We start from the raw sequence: 20,348 nt of genomic DNA on the forward strand, positions 1-20,348 counted from the left end.
CCTGCTCCTCAGTAACAGTAGATCACTATGAGAAGAATAAGTCCCTCCTGTAGCTCAGTAACAGTAGATCACTATGAGAAGAATAAGTCCTCCTGTTACTCAGTAACAGTAGATCACTATGAGAAGAATAAGTCCTCCTGTTACTCAGTAACAGTAGATCACTATGAGAAGAATAAGTCCCTCCTGTAGCTCAGTAACAGTAGATCACTATGAGAAGAATAAGTCCCTCCTGCTCCTCAGTAACAGTAGATCACTATGAGAAGAATAAGTCCTCCTGTTACTCAGTAACAGTAGATCACTATGAGAAGAATAAGTCCCTCCTGCTCCTCAGTAACAGTAGATCACTATGAGAAGAATAAGTCCTCCTGTTACTCAGTAACAGTAGATCACTATGAGAAGATTAAGTCCCTCCTGCAGCTCAGTAACAGTAGATCACTATGAGAAGATTAAGTCCCTCCTGCAGCTCAGTAACAGTAGATCACTATGAGAAGAATAAGTCCCTCCTGCTCCTCAGTAACAGTAGATCACTATGAGAAGAATAAGTCCTCCTGTTACTCAGTAACAGTAGATCACTATGAGAAGATTAAGTCCCTCCTGCAGCTCAGTAACAGTAGATCACTATGAGAAGATTAAGTCCCTCCTGCAGCTCAGTAACAGTAGATCACTATGAGAAGAGTAAGTCCCTCCTGCTCCTCAGTAACAGTAGATCACTATGAGAAGAATAAGTCCCTCCTGCTCCTCAGTAACAGTAGATCACTATGAGAAGAATAAGTCCCTCCTGTAGCTCAGTAACAGTATATCACTATGAGAAGAATAAGTCCTCCTGTTACTCAGTAACAGTAGATCACTATGAGAAGAATAAGTCCTCCTGTTACTCAGTAACAGTAGATCACTATGAGAAGAATAAGTCCCTCCTGTAGCTCAGTAACAGTAGATCACTATGAGAAGAATAAGTCCCTCCTGCTCCTCAGTAACAGTAGATCACTATGAGAAGAATAAGTCCTCCTGTTACTCAGTAACAGTAGATCACTATGAGAAGAATAAGTCCCTCCTGCTCCTCAGTAACAGTAGATCACTATGAGAAGAATAAGTCCTCCTGTTACTCAGTAACAGTAGATCACTATGAGAAGATTAAGTCCCTCCTGCAGCTCAGTAACAGTAGATCACTATGAGAAGATTAAGTCCCTCCTGCAGCTCAGTAACAGTAGATCACTATGAGAAGAATAAGTCCCTCCTGCTCCTCAGTAACAGTAGATCACTATGAGAAGAATAAGTCCTCCTGTTACTCAGTAACAGTAGATCACTATGAGAAGATTAAGTCCCTCCTGCAGCTCAGTAACAGTAGATCACTATGAGAAGATTAAGTCCCTCCTGCAGCTCAGTAACAGTAGATCACTATGAGAAGAGTAAGTCCCTCCTGCTCCTCAGTAACAGTAGATCACTATGAGAAGAATAAGTCCCTCCTGCTCCTCAGTAACAGTAGATCACTATGAGAAGAATAAGTCCTCCTGTTACTCAGTAACAGTAGATCACTATGAGAAGAATAAGTCCCTCCTGCTCCTCAGTAACAGTAGATCACTATGAGAAGAATAAGTCCTCCTGTTACTCAGTAACAGTAGATCACTATGAGAAGATTAAGTCCCTCCTGCAGCTCAGTAACAGTAGATCACTATGAGAAGAATAAGTCTCTCCTGCTCCTCAGTAACAGTAGATCACTATGAGAAGAATAAGTCCCTCCTGTAGCTCAGTAACAGTAGATCACTATGAGAAGAATAAGTCTCTCCTGCTCCTCAGTAACAGTAGATCACTATGAGAAGAATAAGTCCCTCCTGCTCCTCAGTAACAGTAGATCACTATGAGAAGAATAAGTCCCTCCTGCTCCTCAGTAACAGTAGATCACTATGAGAAGATTAAGTCCCTCCTGCAGCTCAGTAACAGTAGATCACTATGAGAAGAATAAGTCCCTCCTGCAGCTCAGTAACAGTAGATCACTATGAGAAGAGCAAGTCCCTCCTGCAGCTCAGTAACAGTAGATCACTATGAGAAGAATAAGTCCTCCTGTTACTCAGTAACAGTAGATCACTATGAGAAGAATAAGTCCCTCCTGCTCCTCAGTAACAGTAGATCACTATGAGAAGAATAAGTCCTCCTGTTACTCAGTAACAGTAGATCACTATGAGAAGATTAAGTCCCTCCTGCAGCTCAGTCACAGTAGATCACTATGAGAAGAGCAAGTCCCTCCTGCAGCTCAGTAACAGTAGATCACTATGAGAAGAATAAGTCCCCCCTGCCACTCAGTAACAGTAGATCACTATGAGAAGAATAAGTCCTCCTGTTACTCAGTAACAGTAGATCACTATGAGAAGAATAAGTCCTCCTGTTACTCAGTAACAGTAGATCACTATGAGAAGAATAAGTCCCTCCTGCAGCTCAGTAACAGTAGATCACTATGAGAAGAATAAGCCCCCCCTGCCACTCAGTAACAGTAGATCACTATGAGAAGAATAAGTCCTCCTGTTACTCAGTAACAGTAGATCACTATGAGAAGATTAAGTCCCTCCTGCAGCTCAGTAACAGTAGATCACTATGAGAAGAATAAGTCCCCCCTGCCACTCAGTAACAGTAGATCACTATGAGAAGAATAAGTCCTCCTGTTACTCAGTAACAGTAGATCACTATGAGAAGAATAAGTCCCTCCTGCAGCTCAGTAACAGTAGATCACTATGAGAAGAATAAGTCCCCCCTGCCACTCAGTAACAGTAGATCACTATGAGAAGAATAAGTCCCTCCTGCTCCTCAGTAACAGTAGATCACTATGAGAAGAGTAAGTCTCTCCTGCTCCTCAGTAACAGTAGATCACTATGAGAAGAATAAGTCCCTCCTGCTCCTCAGTAACAGTAGATCACTATGAGAAGAGCAAGTCCCTCCTGCTCCTCAGTAACAGTAGATCACTATGAGAAGAGCAAGTCCCTCCTGCTCCTCAGTAACAGTAGATCACTATGAGAAGAATAAGTCTCTCCTGCTCCTCAGTAACAGTAGATCACTATGAGAAGAGCAAGTCCCTCCTGCTCCTCAGTAACAGTAGATCACTATGAGAAGAGCAAGTCCCTCCTGCTCCTCAGTAACAGTAGATCACTATGAGAAGAATGTCTCTCCTGCTCCTCAGTAACAGTAGATCACTATGAGAAGAATAAGTCCCTCCTGCTCCTCAGTAACAGTAGATCACTATGAGAAGAATCAGTCCTCCACCTCTCAGTAACAGTAGATCACTATGAGAAGAATCAGTCCTCCACCTCTCAGTAACAGTAGATCACTATGAGAAGAATCAGTCCTCCGCCTCTCAGTAGCAGTAGATCACTATGAGAAGAATAAGTACTCTGCCTCTCAGTAGCAGTAGATCACTATGAGAAGAATGTCTCTATTGCCCCTTAGTAACAGTAGATCACTATGAGAAGAATAAGTACTCTGCCACTCAGTAACAGTAGATCACTATGAGAAGAATCAGTCCTCTGCCACTCAGTAACAGTAGATCACTATGAGAAGAATCAGTCCTCCGCCTCTCAGTAGCAGTAGATCACTATGAGAAGAATAAGTACTCTGCCTCTCAGTAGCAGTAGATCTCTATGAGAAGAATGTCTCTATTGCCCCTTAGTAACAGTAGATCACTATGAGAAGAATAGACTGCACAGTACATTATGCACTGACAGTAACTACTGACTGCTGATAGGTGGGATCATATCACATGACTCTGGGCGCATATTGCTTTGCTCTCTGAACGGATTTCTGTCCCCCTACAGACCAGAATGACTCCGTGGAGAAGGTGGTGATCCTGATATCTCTGGGGATTTTCGGCTTTGTGGTTCTCGTCCTTTTTTTGATTTTCGGAGCCCTGATCTGGTAATTGTGACCCTCGTATCTGTTTGAAATGTCTTCTCACACCCGCAAGTTCCACTTTTTGTGTATTGTGTGCGTGAGCAGTTTACTGAGTAAGGCATGTATGAAATAGGAGAGAGGAAATAGTATCAAATATATTCATTGTGTAGCAATATTAATGTTATTTATTTATGTAGCACCAACATGTTCTGAGATGCTGTACAATAATGGGTGATGTGAAATACACGCTGAAGGGTTAGGATGTTGCTGTTGACAAAAGCTTCCAAACATGTATAGGGAAGAAACTAGGCAGCACAGTGGTTAGCATCACCCATTCAGATTGTACATTTTGTGGATTGAACTCTTGACAGGGCCTAGTCTGTGTGGAGTCTGTATGTACTCCCAGTGTTGGTGTCTTCCAGGAGCTCCAGTTTCCTCTCACACTCCAAAAGCATACCGACAGGTTAACTGGCTTCTGACAAAATGGACCCATAGGTTGTGTGTTTGTATATAGTATGACATTTAGAATGTAAGCTCCACGGGGGAGGGGCTGTTGTGAATGACACAACGGGTCAGCACTGCCTTTAAAGAGTGTTTATACAGATATAGTGTAAGCAAATATGATATATAGTGAATAGCATTATGATACAAACAATTCTACTACATATACAGACATAATAGTAATGGGTGCAGCAGACAGCTGCGGGGCCACTGTAAGCATGGGGCCAGATTATGGTAAAAGCAAGGAATTGGAAGGGCACATAAGGGAAGAGGGCCCTGCTCGTGTGAGCTTGCAATCTACAGGGGAGGGGGGACAGACGGGTGATACAGACCAGTGCGTTAGGTGTAGCTTAGGATGAGTCCTGATTGGCTTTGAGTTCTGGAGGTTGGGAGAAGCTCATACAAATCCTGGAGGCATGGGAGGCATGAGGTTATCAGATGGGAAATACGTACAAAAAAGTATTGTATTCAACCTTGAGAAATTTTTGTTTCTAGAGAAAAATAAGAAACACGGTTAAAAAAAATTGGAACCATACCAGAGATTCGTTTACTCATTTTCCTTAATTTTTGTTGTTGTAATAAACACCCCCCAAATTGTTCAAGTTTAAAATACTGTTCCACGATAAAAAGGCAATTTGTTGGTATCCTTATAGTTCATTAAAACAATGTTTCATTCCTACTGAAAAGTGATGAAACTAAAAGCGATTGTGTAATGTATACCTGCATGCCTTTGCTACAGTATGACAGAGAAGAAAGCAAAGAAACTGATAAAAGCTAAATTATTTCTTATCCTCCAAAGATATTTAAATGGCCTGGACAGGGTTGTTGGTACCCCTAAGGTAAGATAATAAGTAATTGGATCATAGTGATATTTCAAACTAATTGCTGTCTTGAATTAGTATCACACGTCTTCAATCTTCTAACCGGTCATTCAGCTTATTTAAATGGAGAAAAGTAGTTTCTCTGCTGTTTGGTATCATCGTGTGCACCACACTAAATATGGACCAGAGAAAGCAAAAGAGAGAATTGTCTGAGGAGAACAGAAAGAAAATGATAGACCAGCATGTTAGAGGTATAGGCTATAAGACTATGTCCAAGAAGCCTGATGTCCCTGTAACTACAGCTGCAAATGTCATTAAGAAGTTTAAAGTCCATGAGTCTGTATCCAACCTCCCTGAACGTGGCCGCAAGAGGAAAATCGATCCAGATTATTCAGAAGGCTAGTGAGCGTGGCAATAAAAGAGCCAAGGAAAACATCCAAAGAGATACAAGGTGAACCTCACGGTCATGGTATGTCAGTGTCTGATCGCACCATCCGACACTTTTAGAATGACAGTCGGCTCCATGGAAGAAGACCCAGGAGGACTCCAAGAGCATTGTAAGTATGTAAAATACATACTGACGCAATGATTCCGGGAGAGAGTCCATTGGGCAGAGGAGTCACACCTGGAGCTTATTGGAAGTCACCTCAGCTCTGTAAAAGATAAGACACCATACCTCGTGTGACACCCGGAGGGGCATGGCGATGTTGTGGGGCTGTTTTGCTGCATCTGGCGCAGGGTGCCTTGTATCTGTGCATGGCACAATGTCGTCTCTGAGTCCTATGGAACATCTATGGAGAGAGCTGACACATGCAGCCTGGAGAAGGCACCGTCACACCTGAGATAGCCGGAGGTCAGGAAGAACGGCCCAGACTACCTGCTGACGGGTGCAGAGGTCTCACTGAGAGCTACAGAGATCCCATGATCACAGTGATCACCTCTATAGGATGTGCTACAAAGTATTAGGTTACAGTCCCATCGTCTGTGTCCATGCCATTATCATTTGTTTCATTATTTAAAATATTCTGTAGAATGAACAATCCAATCCACATTCTGATTTCTATTAAATATGGATACACCGCGCTGGATGACGACTTCCGTCACTTTCATGTTATTTCAGTGATTAACATGGGTGTTTTTTTTTTTCATGGAAGGTGCCAACAAATGTGTCCACGTCTATATGCATATGTGACGTTTTATCCCCCATACCCGCACCCACCTGCGAGCACCGCATTTCCCTCTAAGCTCTGTATACTCCCATATATATATATATATATATATATATATATACACCTCATGGTCAGTGGACGTCAGTACGTAAAGCTGAAGGCTACATGCAGTGCGTGGTGACACCTCCTCTAAGTGTTCCTCTCACATTTACTATGTAACTGCAGTTCTAGCCTGTAGCTCCTTCAGGCCACAAATAACTCACAGTGTTAAATAACGTGGGATCTATCTCTCGTAGAATGTTATACAGTAATTCTGCTTTTGAGTCTGTTGTTATACGTGGAACCTTCAGGAAAGTACGGTAGGTGCTGGCGCCACCTGGTGGCCAATCTCCAAACTGATGTTTACAGTACATCAGAGTTTTAACCTGATGGAACAGCTCTGCATAATCAGACTCACCGTTATGTTCTTCTGTGTTTCATCCTGTAGCTTCTTGAAAAATAATATTCTGATTGTTTACGTTCATATTATTCCGCTGTATAATATTTAACTATTCATGTGCCACCTACTTTATAAACCACTGCTTAGCTGTGTAGCTTTTATTTCTCCAGGGTGTTTTCTGTGGGTGTAGAATTGCTGTATTTGGTTATTTGCAGACGAGTAGATGTGTAGTGTATACAGAACGACGCTGCTGGTGTGTGTGACGCTTCTCTTTCTCTTGCAGGGTGAGAGTGGGAAGGACAGTCAAGGACAGCGGTATAAAGATGAACTTTCTGTCCGCCATTCACCTGAAGACTCTGCCAAGTAAGTGCTGCCCGGGGTGTGAGACGCGCGGGGGGGGGGGGGGGGGTCCCGTATCCTATATAGAGGTATTACTGTAACTTAGAGCCTCAGTACTGGAGCATCTCCTTCCTCTGTACGTTGCACGTGGTACATCAGTAAGGGAACGCTCGCCCAATACACTGGATAGGTCATTATCCTGCCCTAACCTGAGTACGTACAGTAAATTCTCATTGACGTCGTTATTCTGTACTAGCTGTAGTACCAGCGTTTCCCGGGATTGTAAGAATGTTTGTTTACAAAAATCACTGTAAACACACAGGTTGCCGCTAACATTTTATTCCTTGTGGAATTGTTTTTATTTCCACCGTTTGTAGCTGTTTTCTTTGGTGGCATTTTATTTTTTTTACTTCAAAACAAGAGAAAATTTTTTTGTAAATCATCACTGACATATCATGCATGTCCTGATATACTCTGTGCTGCTGTCCCACCCCTAGGGGTGCTAGTGGTGTGTTACCCCACGGTGTTTGTTCCCAGAGTGTAAGTCACATGTGTAGCAAGTTTGGTGTACAGTGCTCCAGGCATTGCAGAGTTATGCTGTCTCCTGAAATACTCAGTGCTGCTGTCCCACCCCTAGGGGTGTTAGGGGTGTCTTACCCCCACAGTGTTTGTGCCCAGATTGTAATTCATATGTGTAGCAAGTTTGTTTAAAACTGGTCTAGGCATTCGTGAGTTATGCTGTATCCTGAAATACTCTGTGCTGCAGGCCCACCCCTAGGGGTGTCTTTCCCCCACAGAGTTTGTTGATAGACTGTAAGTCAGATGTGTACCAAGTTTCTTGTAAAGTGCACCAGGCCTCCCACAGTTATGCTGTCTGCTGACATACTCTGTGCTGCTGTACCGTCTCCCCCCCCCCAGGGGTGCTAGTGGTGTGATACCCCCACAGTATTTGTTCCCAGAGTGTAAGTCATATGTGTAGCAATTTTGGTGTGAATTGCTGCAGGCATTCCAGAGTTACACTGTCTGCTGACATACTCTGTGCTGCTGTACCCCCCCCCCCCCCCCAGGGGTGCTAGTGGTGTGATACCCCCACAGTATTTGTTCCCAGAGTGTAAGTCATATGTGTAGCAAGTTTGGTGTGAATTGCTGCAGGCATTCCAGAGTTACGCAGTCTGCTGACATACTCTGTGCTGCTGTACAGTCCCTCCCCCCCCCCCCCCCAGGGGTGCTAGTGGTGTGATACCCCCACAGTATTTGTTCCCAGAGTGTAAGTCATATATGTAGCAAGTTTGGTGTGAATTGCTGCAGGCATTCCAGAGTTACCCTGACTGCTGACATACTCTGTGCTGCTGTCTCACCCCTAGGGGTGCTAGTGGTGTTTGACCCCCACATTGTTTTTTTCCCTAGTGTAAGTCATATGTCTACCCAGTTTGTTGTAAATAGGTCTAGCCATTCAGGATTTATGCTGTCTCCTGAAATACTCTGTACCGCTGTGCCACCCCTAGGGGTGCTATGGTTGTCTAACCCCCACAGAGTTTGTTCCCAGATTGTAAGTGGGATGTGTACCAAGTTTGGTGTAAATTGCTCCAGGCCTTCCATAGTTTTGTTGTCTCCTGAAACACTCTGTGCTGCTGTCCCACCCCTAGGGGTGATAGGAGTGTTTAACCCTCACAGAGTGTGTTCCAAGATTTGAAGTCAGATGTGTACCAAGTTTGGTGTAAATGGCTCCAGGCCTTCCACAGTTTTGCTGTCTGCTGACATTCTCTGTGCTGCTGTCCCACCCCTAGGGGTGCTCGGGGTGTCTGACCCCCATAGTGTTTGTTCCCAGAGTGTAAGTCATACGTGTAGCAAGTTTGGTGTGAATTGCTGCAGGCATTCCAGAGTTATGCTGTCTGCTGAAATACTCAGTGCTGCTGTCTCATCCCTAGGAGTGCTAGGGTGTCTTCCTCCCACAGTGTTTGTTCTCAGCGTGTAAGGCATATGTGTGCCAATTTGTGAGTAGTTTGCTTCAGCAATCTCCTTATACACTCTGTGCTGCTGTCTCACCCCTAGGGGTGCTCGGGGTGTGTTACCCCCACAGTGTTTGTTTCTAGATTGTATTTCCTATGTGTACCAAGTTTGTTTTACATTGGTCCAAGCATTCGGGAGTTATGCTGTCTCCTGAAATACTCAGTGCTGCTGCCCCACTCCTAGGGGTGCTAGGGGTGTCTTCCACCCACAGTGTTTGTTGGCAGATTGGAAGGCATATGTGTACCAATTTGTGAGTACATGGCTCCAGCAATTTCGGAGTTATGCTGTCTCCTGATACACTCTGTGCTGCTGTGTGCCCCCCTTGGGGTGCTAGGGATTTCAATTTTTTTTAGTTGCCTCCGCCATGTTTTAATACGCTTGTATGTGAAATCTCACGATCTTCGCTTTTAAACTGTGGATTTGTGTAGAAAGACAGAAGGATGGATTTTCACTTTTATATAGTAGATAAAATGGGTCTTCAGTGCAGTAACCCCTGTGGTCAGACATCCAGCGCACACATGTGACTTATCCTGCGAAACGCGGAAGGGAAGATTTATCTGATGTATAAGTCCCGGTTTTTTCCCCTCACCATTCTACATTTAATCAGGGATAAATCGTTTAAAGTTCGGGAGCTTTTATGTGATCTGATAGACCTGATCTGTCAAGAGGCATATATCCAAAAAGTGAGACATTCCATCCTGTGAGACAGGAGCTGTGTTTAGGATAGAGCGCCACCTGCTGGCTTTAGAGGGTAATTCATGGTCTCTGAAATGGGATTAGAAAGATTCTTTGCAATGTGGCGTCAGCATACATAGTGGTCCCAGCGTTATTAAGCTCTTGTGAGGTGTTGTTGGAAATAAGGCGGATCTTCCTTCCCTGTTGCGTGGTAGGGTCACAGGAGCATACATGACATTACTGCTGGGTGCACAACTTCTAACTTCTACTCCTTTCTCCCCAGAAAGCCAAATCTTGTAGTTACCTTGAAGAAAGGGATACAATCTGGTACCTGACTGAAGGAAACAGCGCCTGCATAGATGTACCTACTCCTGCCGAGATGGGAAGGAATTAGAGAGTGTCCTTCTATAGAACGTGAGAGCTGCAGACTATCACTGCCACGTACAGAAACTCGGAGCTGCAGGCTGTCACAGCCACGTACAGTAACGTGGAGCTGCAGACTATCACAGCCACGTACAGTAACTCGGAGCTGCAGACTATCACTGCCACGTACAGTAACTCAGAGCTGCAGGCTATCACAGCCACGTACAGTAACTCGGAGCTGCAGTCTATCACAACCACGTACAGGAACTCGGAGCTGCAGACTACCACAGCCACGTACAGTAACTCAGAGCTGCAGACTATCACAGCCTCGTACGGTAACTCATCCTGCTCATCAGACGGAAACTCGTCCTGGCTTAACCTTCCAGACAGAGATCACGTATCAGACCGATGAGTCCTGGCCAGGCCGCTATGGTCCATATGAACAACCATTGCTGCTATATCATAAACTTTCCTTCACACTGCAGAGCGTCATGCCCCCGTCCTGCTCTCACGCGCCAGCACTTATTGTACGGACGCTATGAACGCGCTGCGCGGTGTCTGGGAGACAGTGATGTGGTTTGTGACATTCAGAAGCTTTGTTTCCTTCCTGTCATTATGTCTATGGATTTACACACAATCCGTTATACAGTAAGCAGTTCGTAAAGCTAAACTGGGGTGAGGGGGGCCCTCGTATCCCAGGAGCCCCCTGTGCCTTTCCCACACCCCCAGTCTGTATGTCATCATGTGGATATTAGTTATTATGTGTCCTGGGTGATGCCAGCAATACACTGCCATATTTCTTCTATTATTATTTTAGAGACTTGTAAAAAAAAAATCCTTTTACATCTTTCATTGTGACTGTGTAATAGAAGATAGCCTATGCTGCCATTTACTAACCCGGGGTAACCCGCATTATGTGTCACTCCTCTGATTTCCCTCATGTTGTGTGACTGCGCTGACATCCTCCCTGCTATGTGACTGCTCTGACATCATCTGTGCTGTGTGACTGCTCTGATCTCCTCCCTGCTGTGTGACTGCTCTGACATCCTCTGTGCTGTGTGACTGCTCTGATCTCCTCCCTGCTGTGTGACTGCTCTGACATCCTCTGTGCTGTGTGACTGCTCTGATCTCCTCCCTGCTGTGTGACTGCTCTGACATCCTCTGTGCTGTGTGACTGCTCTGATCTCCTCCCTGCTGTGTGACTGCTCTGACATCATCTGTGCTGTGTGACTGCTCTGATCTCCTCCCTGCTGTGTGACTGCTCTGACATCATCTGTGCTGTGTGACTGCTCTGATCTCCTCCCTGCTGTGTGACTGCTCTGACATCATCTGTGCTGTGTGACTGCTCTGATCTCCCTGCTGTGTGACTGCTCTGACATCCTCTGTGCTGTGTGACTCCTCTGATCTCCTCCCTGCTGTGTGACTGCTCTGACATCATCTGTGCTGTGTCACTGCTCTGATCTCCTCCCTGCTGTGTGACTGCTCTTATCTCCTCCCTGCTGTGTGACTGCTCTGACATCCTCTGTGCTGTGTGACTGCTCTGATCTCCTCCCTGCTGTGTGACTGCTCTGACATCCTCTGTGCTGTGTGACTGCCCTGATCTCCTCCTTGCTGTGTGACTGCTCTGATCTCCTCCCTGCTGTGTGACTGCTCTGACATCCTCTGTGCTGTGTGACTGCTCTGATCTCCTCCCTGCTGTGTGACTGCTCTGACATCATCTGTGCTGTGTGACTGCTCTGATCTCCTCCCTGCTGTGTGACTGCTCTGATCTTCTCCCTGCTGTGTGACTGCTCTGACATCATCTGTGCTGTGTGACTGCTCTGATCTCCTCCCTGCTGTGTGACTGCTCTGATCTCCTCCCTGCTGTGTGACTGCTCTGACATCCTCTGTGCTGTGTGACTGCTCTGACATCCTCTGTGCTGTGTGACTGCTCTGATCTCCTCCACGCTGTGTGACTGCTCTGATCTCCTCCACGCTGTGTGACTGCTCTGATCTCCTGTATATTCTGCGTGACTGCTCTGATCTCCCCTGTGCTGTGTGACTGCTCTGATCTCCTGTATTCTGTGTGACTGCTCTGATCTCCTGTATTCTGTGTGACCGCTCTGATCTCCCCTGAGCTGTGTGACCGCTGATCTCCCCTGTGCTGTGTGACCGCTGATCTCCCCTGTGCTGTGTGACCGCTCTGATCTCCTGTATTCTGTGTGACCGCTCTGATCTCCCCTGTGCTGTGTGACCGCTGATCTCCCCTGTGCTGTGTGACTGCTCTGATCTCCCCTGTGCTGTGTGACCGCTGATCTCCCCTGTGCTGTGTGACCGCTGATCTCCCCTGTGCTGTGTGACCGCTCTGATCTCCCCTGTGCTGTGTGACTGCTCTGATCTCCCCTGTGCTGTGTGACCGCTCTGATCTCCCCTGTGCTGTGTGACCGCTCTGATCTCCTGTATTCTGTGTGACTGCTCTGATCTCCCCTGTGCTGTGTGACCGCTCTGATCTCCCCTGTGCTGTGTGACTGCTCTGATCTCCTGTATTCTGTGTGACCGCTCTGATCTCCCCTGTGCTGTGTGACCGCTGATCTCCCCTGTGCTGTGTGACCGCTGATCTCCCCTGTGCTGTGTGACCGCTGATCTCCCCTGTGCTGTGTGCCCGCTCTGATCTCCTGTATTCTGTGTGACCGCTCTGATCTCCTGTATTCTGTGTGACTGCTCTGATCTCCTGTATTCTGTGTGACCGCTCTGATCTCCCCTGTGCTGTGTGACCGCTGATCTCCCCTGTGCTGTGTGACCGCTGATCTCCCCTGTGCTGTGTGACCGCTCTGATCTCCTGTATTCTGTGTGACCGCTCTGATCTCCCCTGTGCTGTGTGACCGCTGATCTCCCCTGTGCTGTGTGACTGCTCTGATCTCCCCTGTGCTGTGTGACCGCTGATCTCCCCTGTGCTGTGTGACCGCTGATCTCCCCTGTGCTGTGTGACCGCTCTGATCTCTCCTGTGCTGTGTGACTGCTCTGATCTCCCCTGTGCTGTGTGACCGCTCTGATCTCCCCTGTGCTGTGTGACCGCTCTGATCTCCTGTATTCTGTGTGACTGCTCTGATCTCCCCTGTGCTGTGTGACCGCTCTGATCTCCCCTGTGCTGTGTGACCGCTCTGATCTCCTGTATTCTGTGTGACTGCTCTGATCTCCTGTATTCTGTGTGACCGCTCTGATCTCCCCTGTGCTGTGTGACTGCTGATCTCCCCTGTGCTGTGTGACAGCTGATCTCCCCTGTGCTGTGTGACCGCTGATCTCCCCTGTGCTGTGTGACCGCTCTGATCTCCTGTATTCTGTGTGACCACTCTGATCTCCCCTGTGCTGTGTGACCGCTGATCTCCCCTGTGCTGTGTGACCGCTCTGATCTCCCCTGTGCTGTGTGACCGCTCTGATCTCCCCTGTGCTGTGTGACTGCTGTGATCTCCCCTGTGCTGTGTGACTGCTGTGATCTCCCCTGTGCTGTGTGACCGCTCTGATCTCCCCTGTGCTGTGTAACCGCTGTGATCTCCCCTGTGCTGTGTGACCGCTCTGATCTTCCCTGTGCTGTGTGACCGCTCTGATCTCCCCTGTGCTGTGTGACCGCTCTGATCTCCCCTGTGCTGTGTGACCGCTCTGATCTCCCCTGTGCTCTGTGACCGCTCTGATCTCCCCTGTGCTGTGTGACTGCTGTGATCTCCCCTGTGCTGTGTGACTGCTGTGATCTCCCCTGTGCTGTGTAACCGCTGTGATCTCCCCTGTGCTGTGTGACCGCTCTGATCTTCCCTGTGCTGTGTGACCGCTCTGATCTCCCCTGTGCTGTGTGACCGCTCTGATCTCCCCTGTGCTGTGTGACCGCTCTAATCTCCCCTGTGCTCTGTGACCGCTCTGATCTCCCCTGTGCTCTGTGACCGCTCTGATCTCCCCTGTGCTGTGTGACTGCTGTGATCTCCCCTGTGCTGTGTGACTGCTGTGATCGCCCCTGTGCTGTGTGACTGCTCTGATCTCCTGTATTCTGTGTGACCGCTCTGATCTCCCCTGTGCTGTGTGACCGCTCTGATCTCCCCTGTGCTGTGTGACCGCTCTGATCTCCCCTGTGCTGTGTGACCGCTGATCTCCCCTGTGCTGTGTGACTGCTCTGATCTCCCCTGTGCTGTGTGACCGCTCTGATCTCCCCTGTGCTGTGTGACCGCTCTGATCTCCTGTATTCTGTGTGACCGCTCTGATCTCCCCTGTGCTGTGTGACCGCTGATCTCCCCTGTGCTGTGTGACCGCGCTGATCTCCCCTGTGCTGTGTGACCGCTCTGATCTCCCCTGTGCTGTGTGACCGCTCTGATCTCCACTGTGCTGTGTGACCGCTGATCTCCCCTGTGCTGTGTGACCGCGCTGATCTCCCCTGTGCTGTGTGACCGCGCTGATCTCCCCTGTGCTGTGTGACTGCTCTGATCTCCTGTATTCTGTGTGACCGCGCTGATCTTCCCTGTGCTGTGTGACCGCTCTGATCTCCCCTGTGCTGTGTGACTGCTCTGATCTCCTGTATTCTGTGTGACCGCGCTGATCTCCCCTGTGCTGTGTGACCGCTCTGATCTCCCCTGTGCTGTGTGACCGCTCTGATCTCCTGTATTCTGTGTGACCGCTCTGATCTCCTGTATTCTGTGTGACCGCTCTGATCTCCCCTGTGCTGTGTGACCGCTCTGATCTCCCCTGTGCTGTGTGACCGCTGATCTCCCCTGTGCTGTGTGACCGCTCTGATCTCCCCTGTGCTGTGTGACCGCTGATCTCCCCTGTGCTGTGTGACCACGCTGATCTCCCCTGTGCTGTGTGACCGCGCTGATCTCCCCTGTGCTGTGTGACCGCGCTGATCTCCCCTGTGCTGTGTGACCGCGCTGATCTCCCCTGTGCTGTGTGACCGCTCTGATCTCCCCTGTGCTGTGTGACCGGTCTGATCTCCCCTGTGCTGTGTGACCGCTCTGATCTCCCCTGTGCTGTGTGACCGGTCTGATCTCCCCTGTGCTGTGTGACCGGTCTGATCTCCCCTGTGCTGTGTGACCGCTCTGATCTCCCCTGTGCTGTGTGACCGCTGATCTCCCCTGTGCTGTGTGACCACGCTGATCTCCCCTGTGCTGTGTGACCGCGCTGATCTCCCCTGTGCTGTGTGACCGCGCTGATCTCCCCTGTGCTGTGTGACCGCTCTGATCTCCCCTGTGCTGTGTGACCGCTCTGATCTCCCCTGTGCTGTGTGACCGCTCTGATCTCCTGTATTCTGTGTGACTTTACCCATCTCTTCTATATATTATGTGACTGTAACCTTCTCCCGTATACTGAGTGATGACTGTACCCCATCTCCTGTGTACTGTGGAACTATACCCATATATTGGGACTGTACCAATGTCCTCCATGTTTGTGATCTTCCAGTCTGTGTAGTGTTTTGCTCCTGTTGATCATCTCCATATTATGCATTTCTCTGTTCAGCCTATAGCTATAACTGTATATATTACCCACGTTGCATAGAGAGCACTTATGTAGAGTTATTATGTAGCACAGTCTGTTCATGCAGAATTACCACGGATACCAGCAGTGAATGTAAGACGGCTGCGCACATCCTCACTACCTGGCATAGAATTCATTGTCTTCTGTGTGGGAGATTTCCTCCTTGAACTGATTGCACAGACTGTATTGTCTGCTGCTGCTGCTGGTGGTGAGTACCAGAGTTACATACTGTATACCGGGGAACCCACAACCTTTAGGACAGCTAGTTAAGCTATAGGCAACTAAGGGAACACTTCCGACAAGCTAGATCCAGTACTGGGGCATTATATGGACACACAACTTTGTACAGACTGTTACAATCAGTGATGAATGTTACATATTTCAACTTTTTTGTATATTTATCAGCAAAACCTACTCGTATATTGGAAACAATTTACCCCAATTAGGGCACAATCCGGTTACCCTGCATATGGATTTTATGTTTGCCCTGCAGGTGCACCAGCGGAATCTCTTGGTCAGATCTGTAACCAGTCTGCAGTAAGGAAATGTTTTATTACTGGCTTCCAGAAGGACGAGAGTCAGATCTCCTGTCCTGGAAGGTTTCATAACCCTGGCGGCATCTTGTTGGGACCGTGATAATTTCTGCAGGAAAGCTGTAACAGATCTGACTGTAATATTGATTGCTCCTATTATTATCGGGACCTGTGCTAGGTGATTGGCTTCTCTAAGAGGACACATCCATGCATACAACTAAACAGATAGTAAAGTTATTCACCAGTTGGGTTGTTACCAGAGACCTTAGTATGCATTGGAACTGTTTGGAGCCTTTTAAACGTCCAACATTCATCAACCGGCCTGCATTGCTGTGATCGTACAGCCTGGGAAATCACATTGGACGGATGGCGCCATTCCCCTGTCTGGATATATGGTGACTGTTAGTTATTTTATTGTGGCCCCTAAACTGATGACAGTATCCGATTTGCCTTTCCATGTTTGAAGTTAAAGTGGTCACATATTACCGATTACCATCTGGTCAGTTTATATTCCCCCACAGCGACCGGACATGATAAAGACGCTCCCTCCGCTCAGTCACGGCGATGGAAATACCAACCGAGCCGACAGATGGAAATGGTGATCACGCCACATGTGTGTTCTGAGCAAAGCGTTGAAAGCAATTATATATAGCATTGCTTCCCTCTACCTCTTCATTGCCAAGCCTACGTTATCGTATTTTCCCTCCACGTATAGAGATTATGGGGATGCCGCTGCACAAATGAGGCGACCTTTCACATTTCCCTCGGAACCAGGGGTGTTTTTTCCATGGGGTAATAAGATATGAGCAGCGATACAGTTCACGACCTCTCACCCCTATTAACCGCATTAGCACATAAAGCCAGTTGATGCAATGGCGCTTAATTATGACGTGCGTTGCTAGAGCTGCGCTAAAACAAGTAATGCATGATGTATATGTTCCCACAGCTGCTGTGTCACACTTCCAGCTCATAACCAAGGTCTGTACGAGTCGGCTTGCTGGCGTTTGTGCGCCGTACAAAAGGCCGCATAATGGATTGGGACATTCTGTAGGAATTGCAACACTACCTTCATGTACAAAGTTCTGCAGATCTTTCCCACACCACAAACAGACCGTTCCCGTGTTAGGCGGGCTCCGGAGGTGTCGTTACTATGGTATTTTAGCAGAAAGCGGTTTGTGCGCCCACCTGCAGGTTGTGCGAATATTATCACAAAAATGTCTCTGACCACGTTTGGATTTAACACATCACAGCGTCATCCGTTCTTTCTCCAGGTACGTCATGTCAACCAAGATGGGCAAAAAAATCTCTTCCTGTGTAACTTAAGGGTGATTTATTGTGGGGTGGGCGCCAGGACACACGGGGAAACATCCCGTACCTGTGTCAGCGACACTTAGCGTCAAGAGCATTTCTGCAAGCTGCAGCCGCCATACCAGGGTGAGTGTAACGGTTACACCCGGGGGGGAGGGGGAGAATTAACCGTCTGCCCGCCATCAATAATCCTCATTTCTGTTTGTAGGGACGCTTGTATATAAGCTTAATGCTACATATGGGCAGTATCTGTCCACTTGGAACATGGTATAAATCTGTATATGTAAGTTAGATGTTTGTTAGTTACTGCGTGATTTGTGACATCATTGTATGGATTTATGTATTGGAGATTGTATTCAGACTCATACTGGTCCTATCATTACAAGAATAAAATATTAGTGGAAATGATACAAATATTCATTGTTTCCAGTGGTAGTTCCTTATTTTCCAAAGCACTGATTATTATTGATTATTACCAGTTATTTATATAGCGCACACATATTCTGCAGCGCTTTACAGAGAATATTTGGCCATTCACATCAGTCCCTGCCCCAGTGGAGCTTACACTCTATATTCATTATCACATGTACTCACACATTCACACTAGGGTTCATTTTTTCATTGGGATACAATTAACCTACCAGTATATTTCTTTTTCATCCACTAGGGGTCACTGGAGTACTCTTGGGATATGGACGGCCTCTGTAGGAACAGGGCACTGAATATTTAAATTTAGAACACTCCACCCCTCCATATCCCAGAGTACCTCAGTGTTTTTTCTGTGCTCGACGTAGCAACAGGTTCTGTGGCTTAGTCCACAATTCTTTTGAATATTTTTATTTTTTTGTTAATATTTTTCTTTTTTCATACACATCCCTTTCCCCCTTCCATAAGGCAGGGTCAGGGATAGTGCAAGCTGCTACTAGCAGCTGTGGCGTGTCGGTCCTCAATAAAAGAGCACCCTCACAGCCATACAGATCCTGCAGACAGGCTGGCCGGCGCTTACAGAGAAGCCCCGTCGGAGCCTCACCATAGGAGCAGGAGTCAAGGTATGTTGGTCGGGGCGGTCAGCTCACGCTGCCGCCCCGCTGTGTGGGGACATTGGGGGTAATTCCAAGTTGATCGCAGCAGGAATTTAGTTAGCAATTGGGCAAAACCATGTGCACTGCAGGGGAGGCAGAGTTAACATGTGCAGAGAGAGTTAGATTTAGGTGGGGTGTGTTCAATCTGCAATCTAATTTGCAGTGTAAAAATAAAGCATCCAGTATTTACCCTGCACAGAAATAAAATAACCCACCCAAAACTAACTCTCTCTGCACATGTTATATCTGCCTCCCCTGCAGTGCACATGGTTTTGCCCAATTGCTATCAAAAATCCTGCTGCGATCAACTTGGAATTACCCCCATTGTTTTCTTTAACGCTGATGGCCGCTGGGATCCCTCTACAGTCTGCCCGCCCGCCGCCGCTGCTCCGGCCACCGCCGCTGCTCAGAGTGCTTCAGGACGCGCTCCCCGCTGTCTGTTTCCAGCGCGTCACGCTACCCGGCTCCCGCTGGCGGCCTCACACGCTGCCCGCCCCGCATACTGCCTCCGCAACGGAGCATACAAGGGGGGGGGGGGGGCATTACAGGCTGCAAGCAGAGGGTACAATCAGCGGCACGAGGGGGGATAAACTGCAGCAACAGCAGTATGCTAGGCTGCAGGGATGATTACACAGGATTTTCATACAGGATTATATATCAGTTTCAGGCTCTACCGTTTGGCCTTTCGTCAGCGTCTCGGGTATTCACCAAAGTGATGTCTGTGATGATAGCTCATCTCAGATCCCTGGGAGTGACAATAGTTCCGTATTTAGACGATCTGCTCATCAAAGCCCCGTCTCAACAGATGCTTCTCCAACATGCGCTGCTAACGTACAATGTACTGGTTCACCACGGCTGGAGTGTCAACTTCAAGAAATCACATCTCATTCCGTCTCAATGCCTTCAATTCCTAGGTATGATTCTCGATACGGTAAATCAAAGAATTCACCTACCACAACAGAAAGTACAGATTATTCGCCATCTGGTACAATTAGTGCTCAAGCCACGCACAGTCTTAGGAACAATGGTGGCGGCTTTCAAAGCGCTTCAGTTCGGAAGATTTCACTCACGTCCATTTCAACTGGATGTGCTCGCACAGTGGTCGGGCTCGCATCTGCAGATTCACCACAGGGTGAGGTTGTCACCAAGGGCAAGGGTGTCTCTACTCTGGTGGCTCAAGGTACACAATTTAACCGCAGGGAAACTGTTCGGCGGCTGGAATTGGATAATTCTAACGACGGACGCGAGTCTCAGAGGTTGGGGAGCTGTAGTTCAAAATTGTCAGCTCCAGGGTCTCTGGGCAGATCACGAAAGATTGCTGTCTATAAATGTCCTGGAACTCCGCGCAATTTACAATGCACTACGACAAGCAGTACACATGCTTCGCTCTCAGACTGTCCAAGTGCAGTCAGATAACGCGACGGCAGTCGCATACATCAACAAACAAGGAGGAACGAGAAGCCGCAATGCGGGAAGTAGCTCGAATCCTCAATTGGGCAGAATACCACCAGGTGATATTGTCGCTTGTCGGCAGTGTTTATTCCGGGAGTGGACAACTGGGAGGCGGATTATCTCAGCCGTCGGGATTTTCATCCAGGAGAATGGGCATTAAATCCAGAGGTGTTTCACATGTTGGTTCAGCGGTGGGGTTACCCTCAGGTGGACCTAATGGCGTCTCGCCACAATCACCAAACGCTCCAGTATGTGTCCAGAACGAGAGATCCAAAGGCAGTGGCGGTGGACTC

At 47.7% G+C, this 20,348-nt stretch overlaps 1 protein-coding gene across 4 annotated transcripts in view; it reads left to right on the top strand.

Annotated features, from left to right (window-relative positions):
• Positions 1–17,939, top strand: part of LOC135053777 (interleukin-11 receptor subunit alpha-like) — a 239,034-nt gene extending 221,095 nt beyond the window's left edge. For all 4 annotated transcript variants that reach the window (XM_063957505.1, XM_063957503.1, XM_063957504.1 and 1 more), the window contains exons 11-13: positions 3,798–3,897; positions 7,087–7,166; positions 10,111–17,939. In XM_063957505.1, the coding sequence (XP_063813575.1) occupies positions 3,798–3,897; positions 7,087–7,166; positions 10,111–10,127 (197 nt within the window). In that variant the 3' untranslated portion in view covers positions 10,128–17,939. The remainder of the gene's footprint in view (positions 1–3,797; positions 3,898–7,086; positions 7,167–10,110) is intronic.
• The last annotated feature ends 2,409 nt before the right edge of the window (positions 17,940–20,348 follow it).

This window comes from Pseudophryne corroboree, chromosome 1 (assembly GCF_028390025.1).
Source record: "Pseudophryne corroboree isolate aPseCor3 chromosome 1, aPseCor3.hap2, whole genome shotgun sequence".
In the NCBI taxonomy this organism is placed as follows: Eukaryota; Metazoa; Chordata; class Amphibia; order Anura; family Myobatrachidae; genus Pseudophryne; species Pseudophryne corroboree.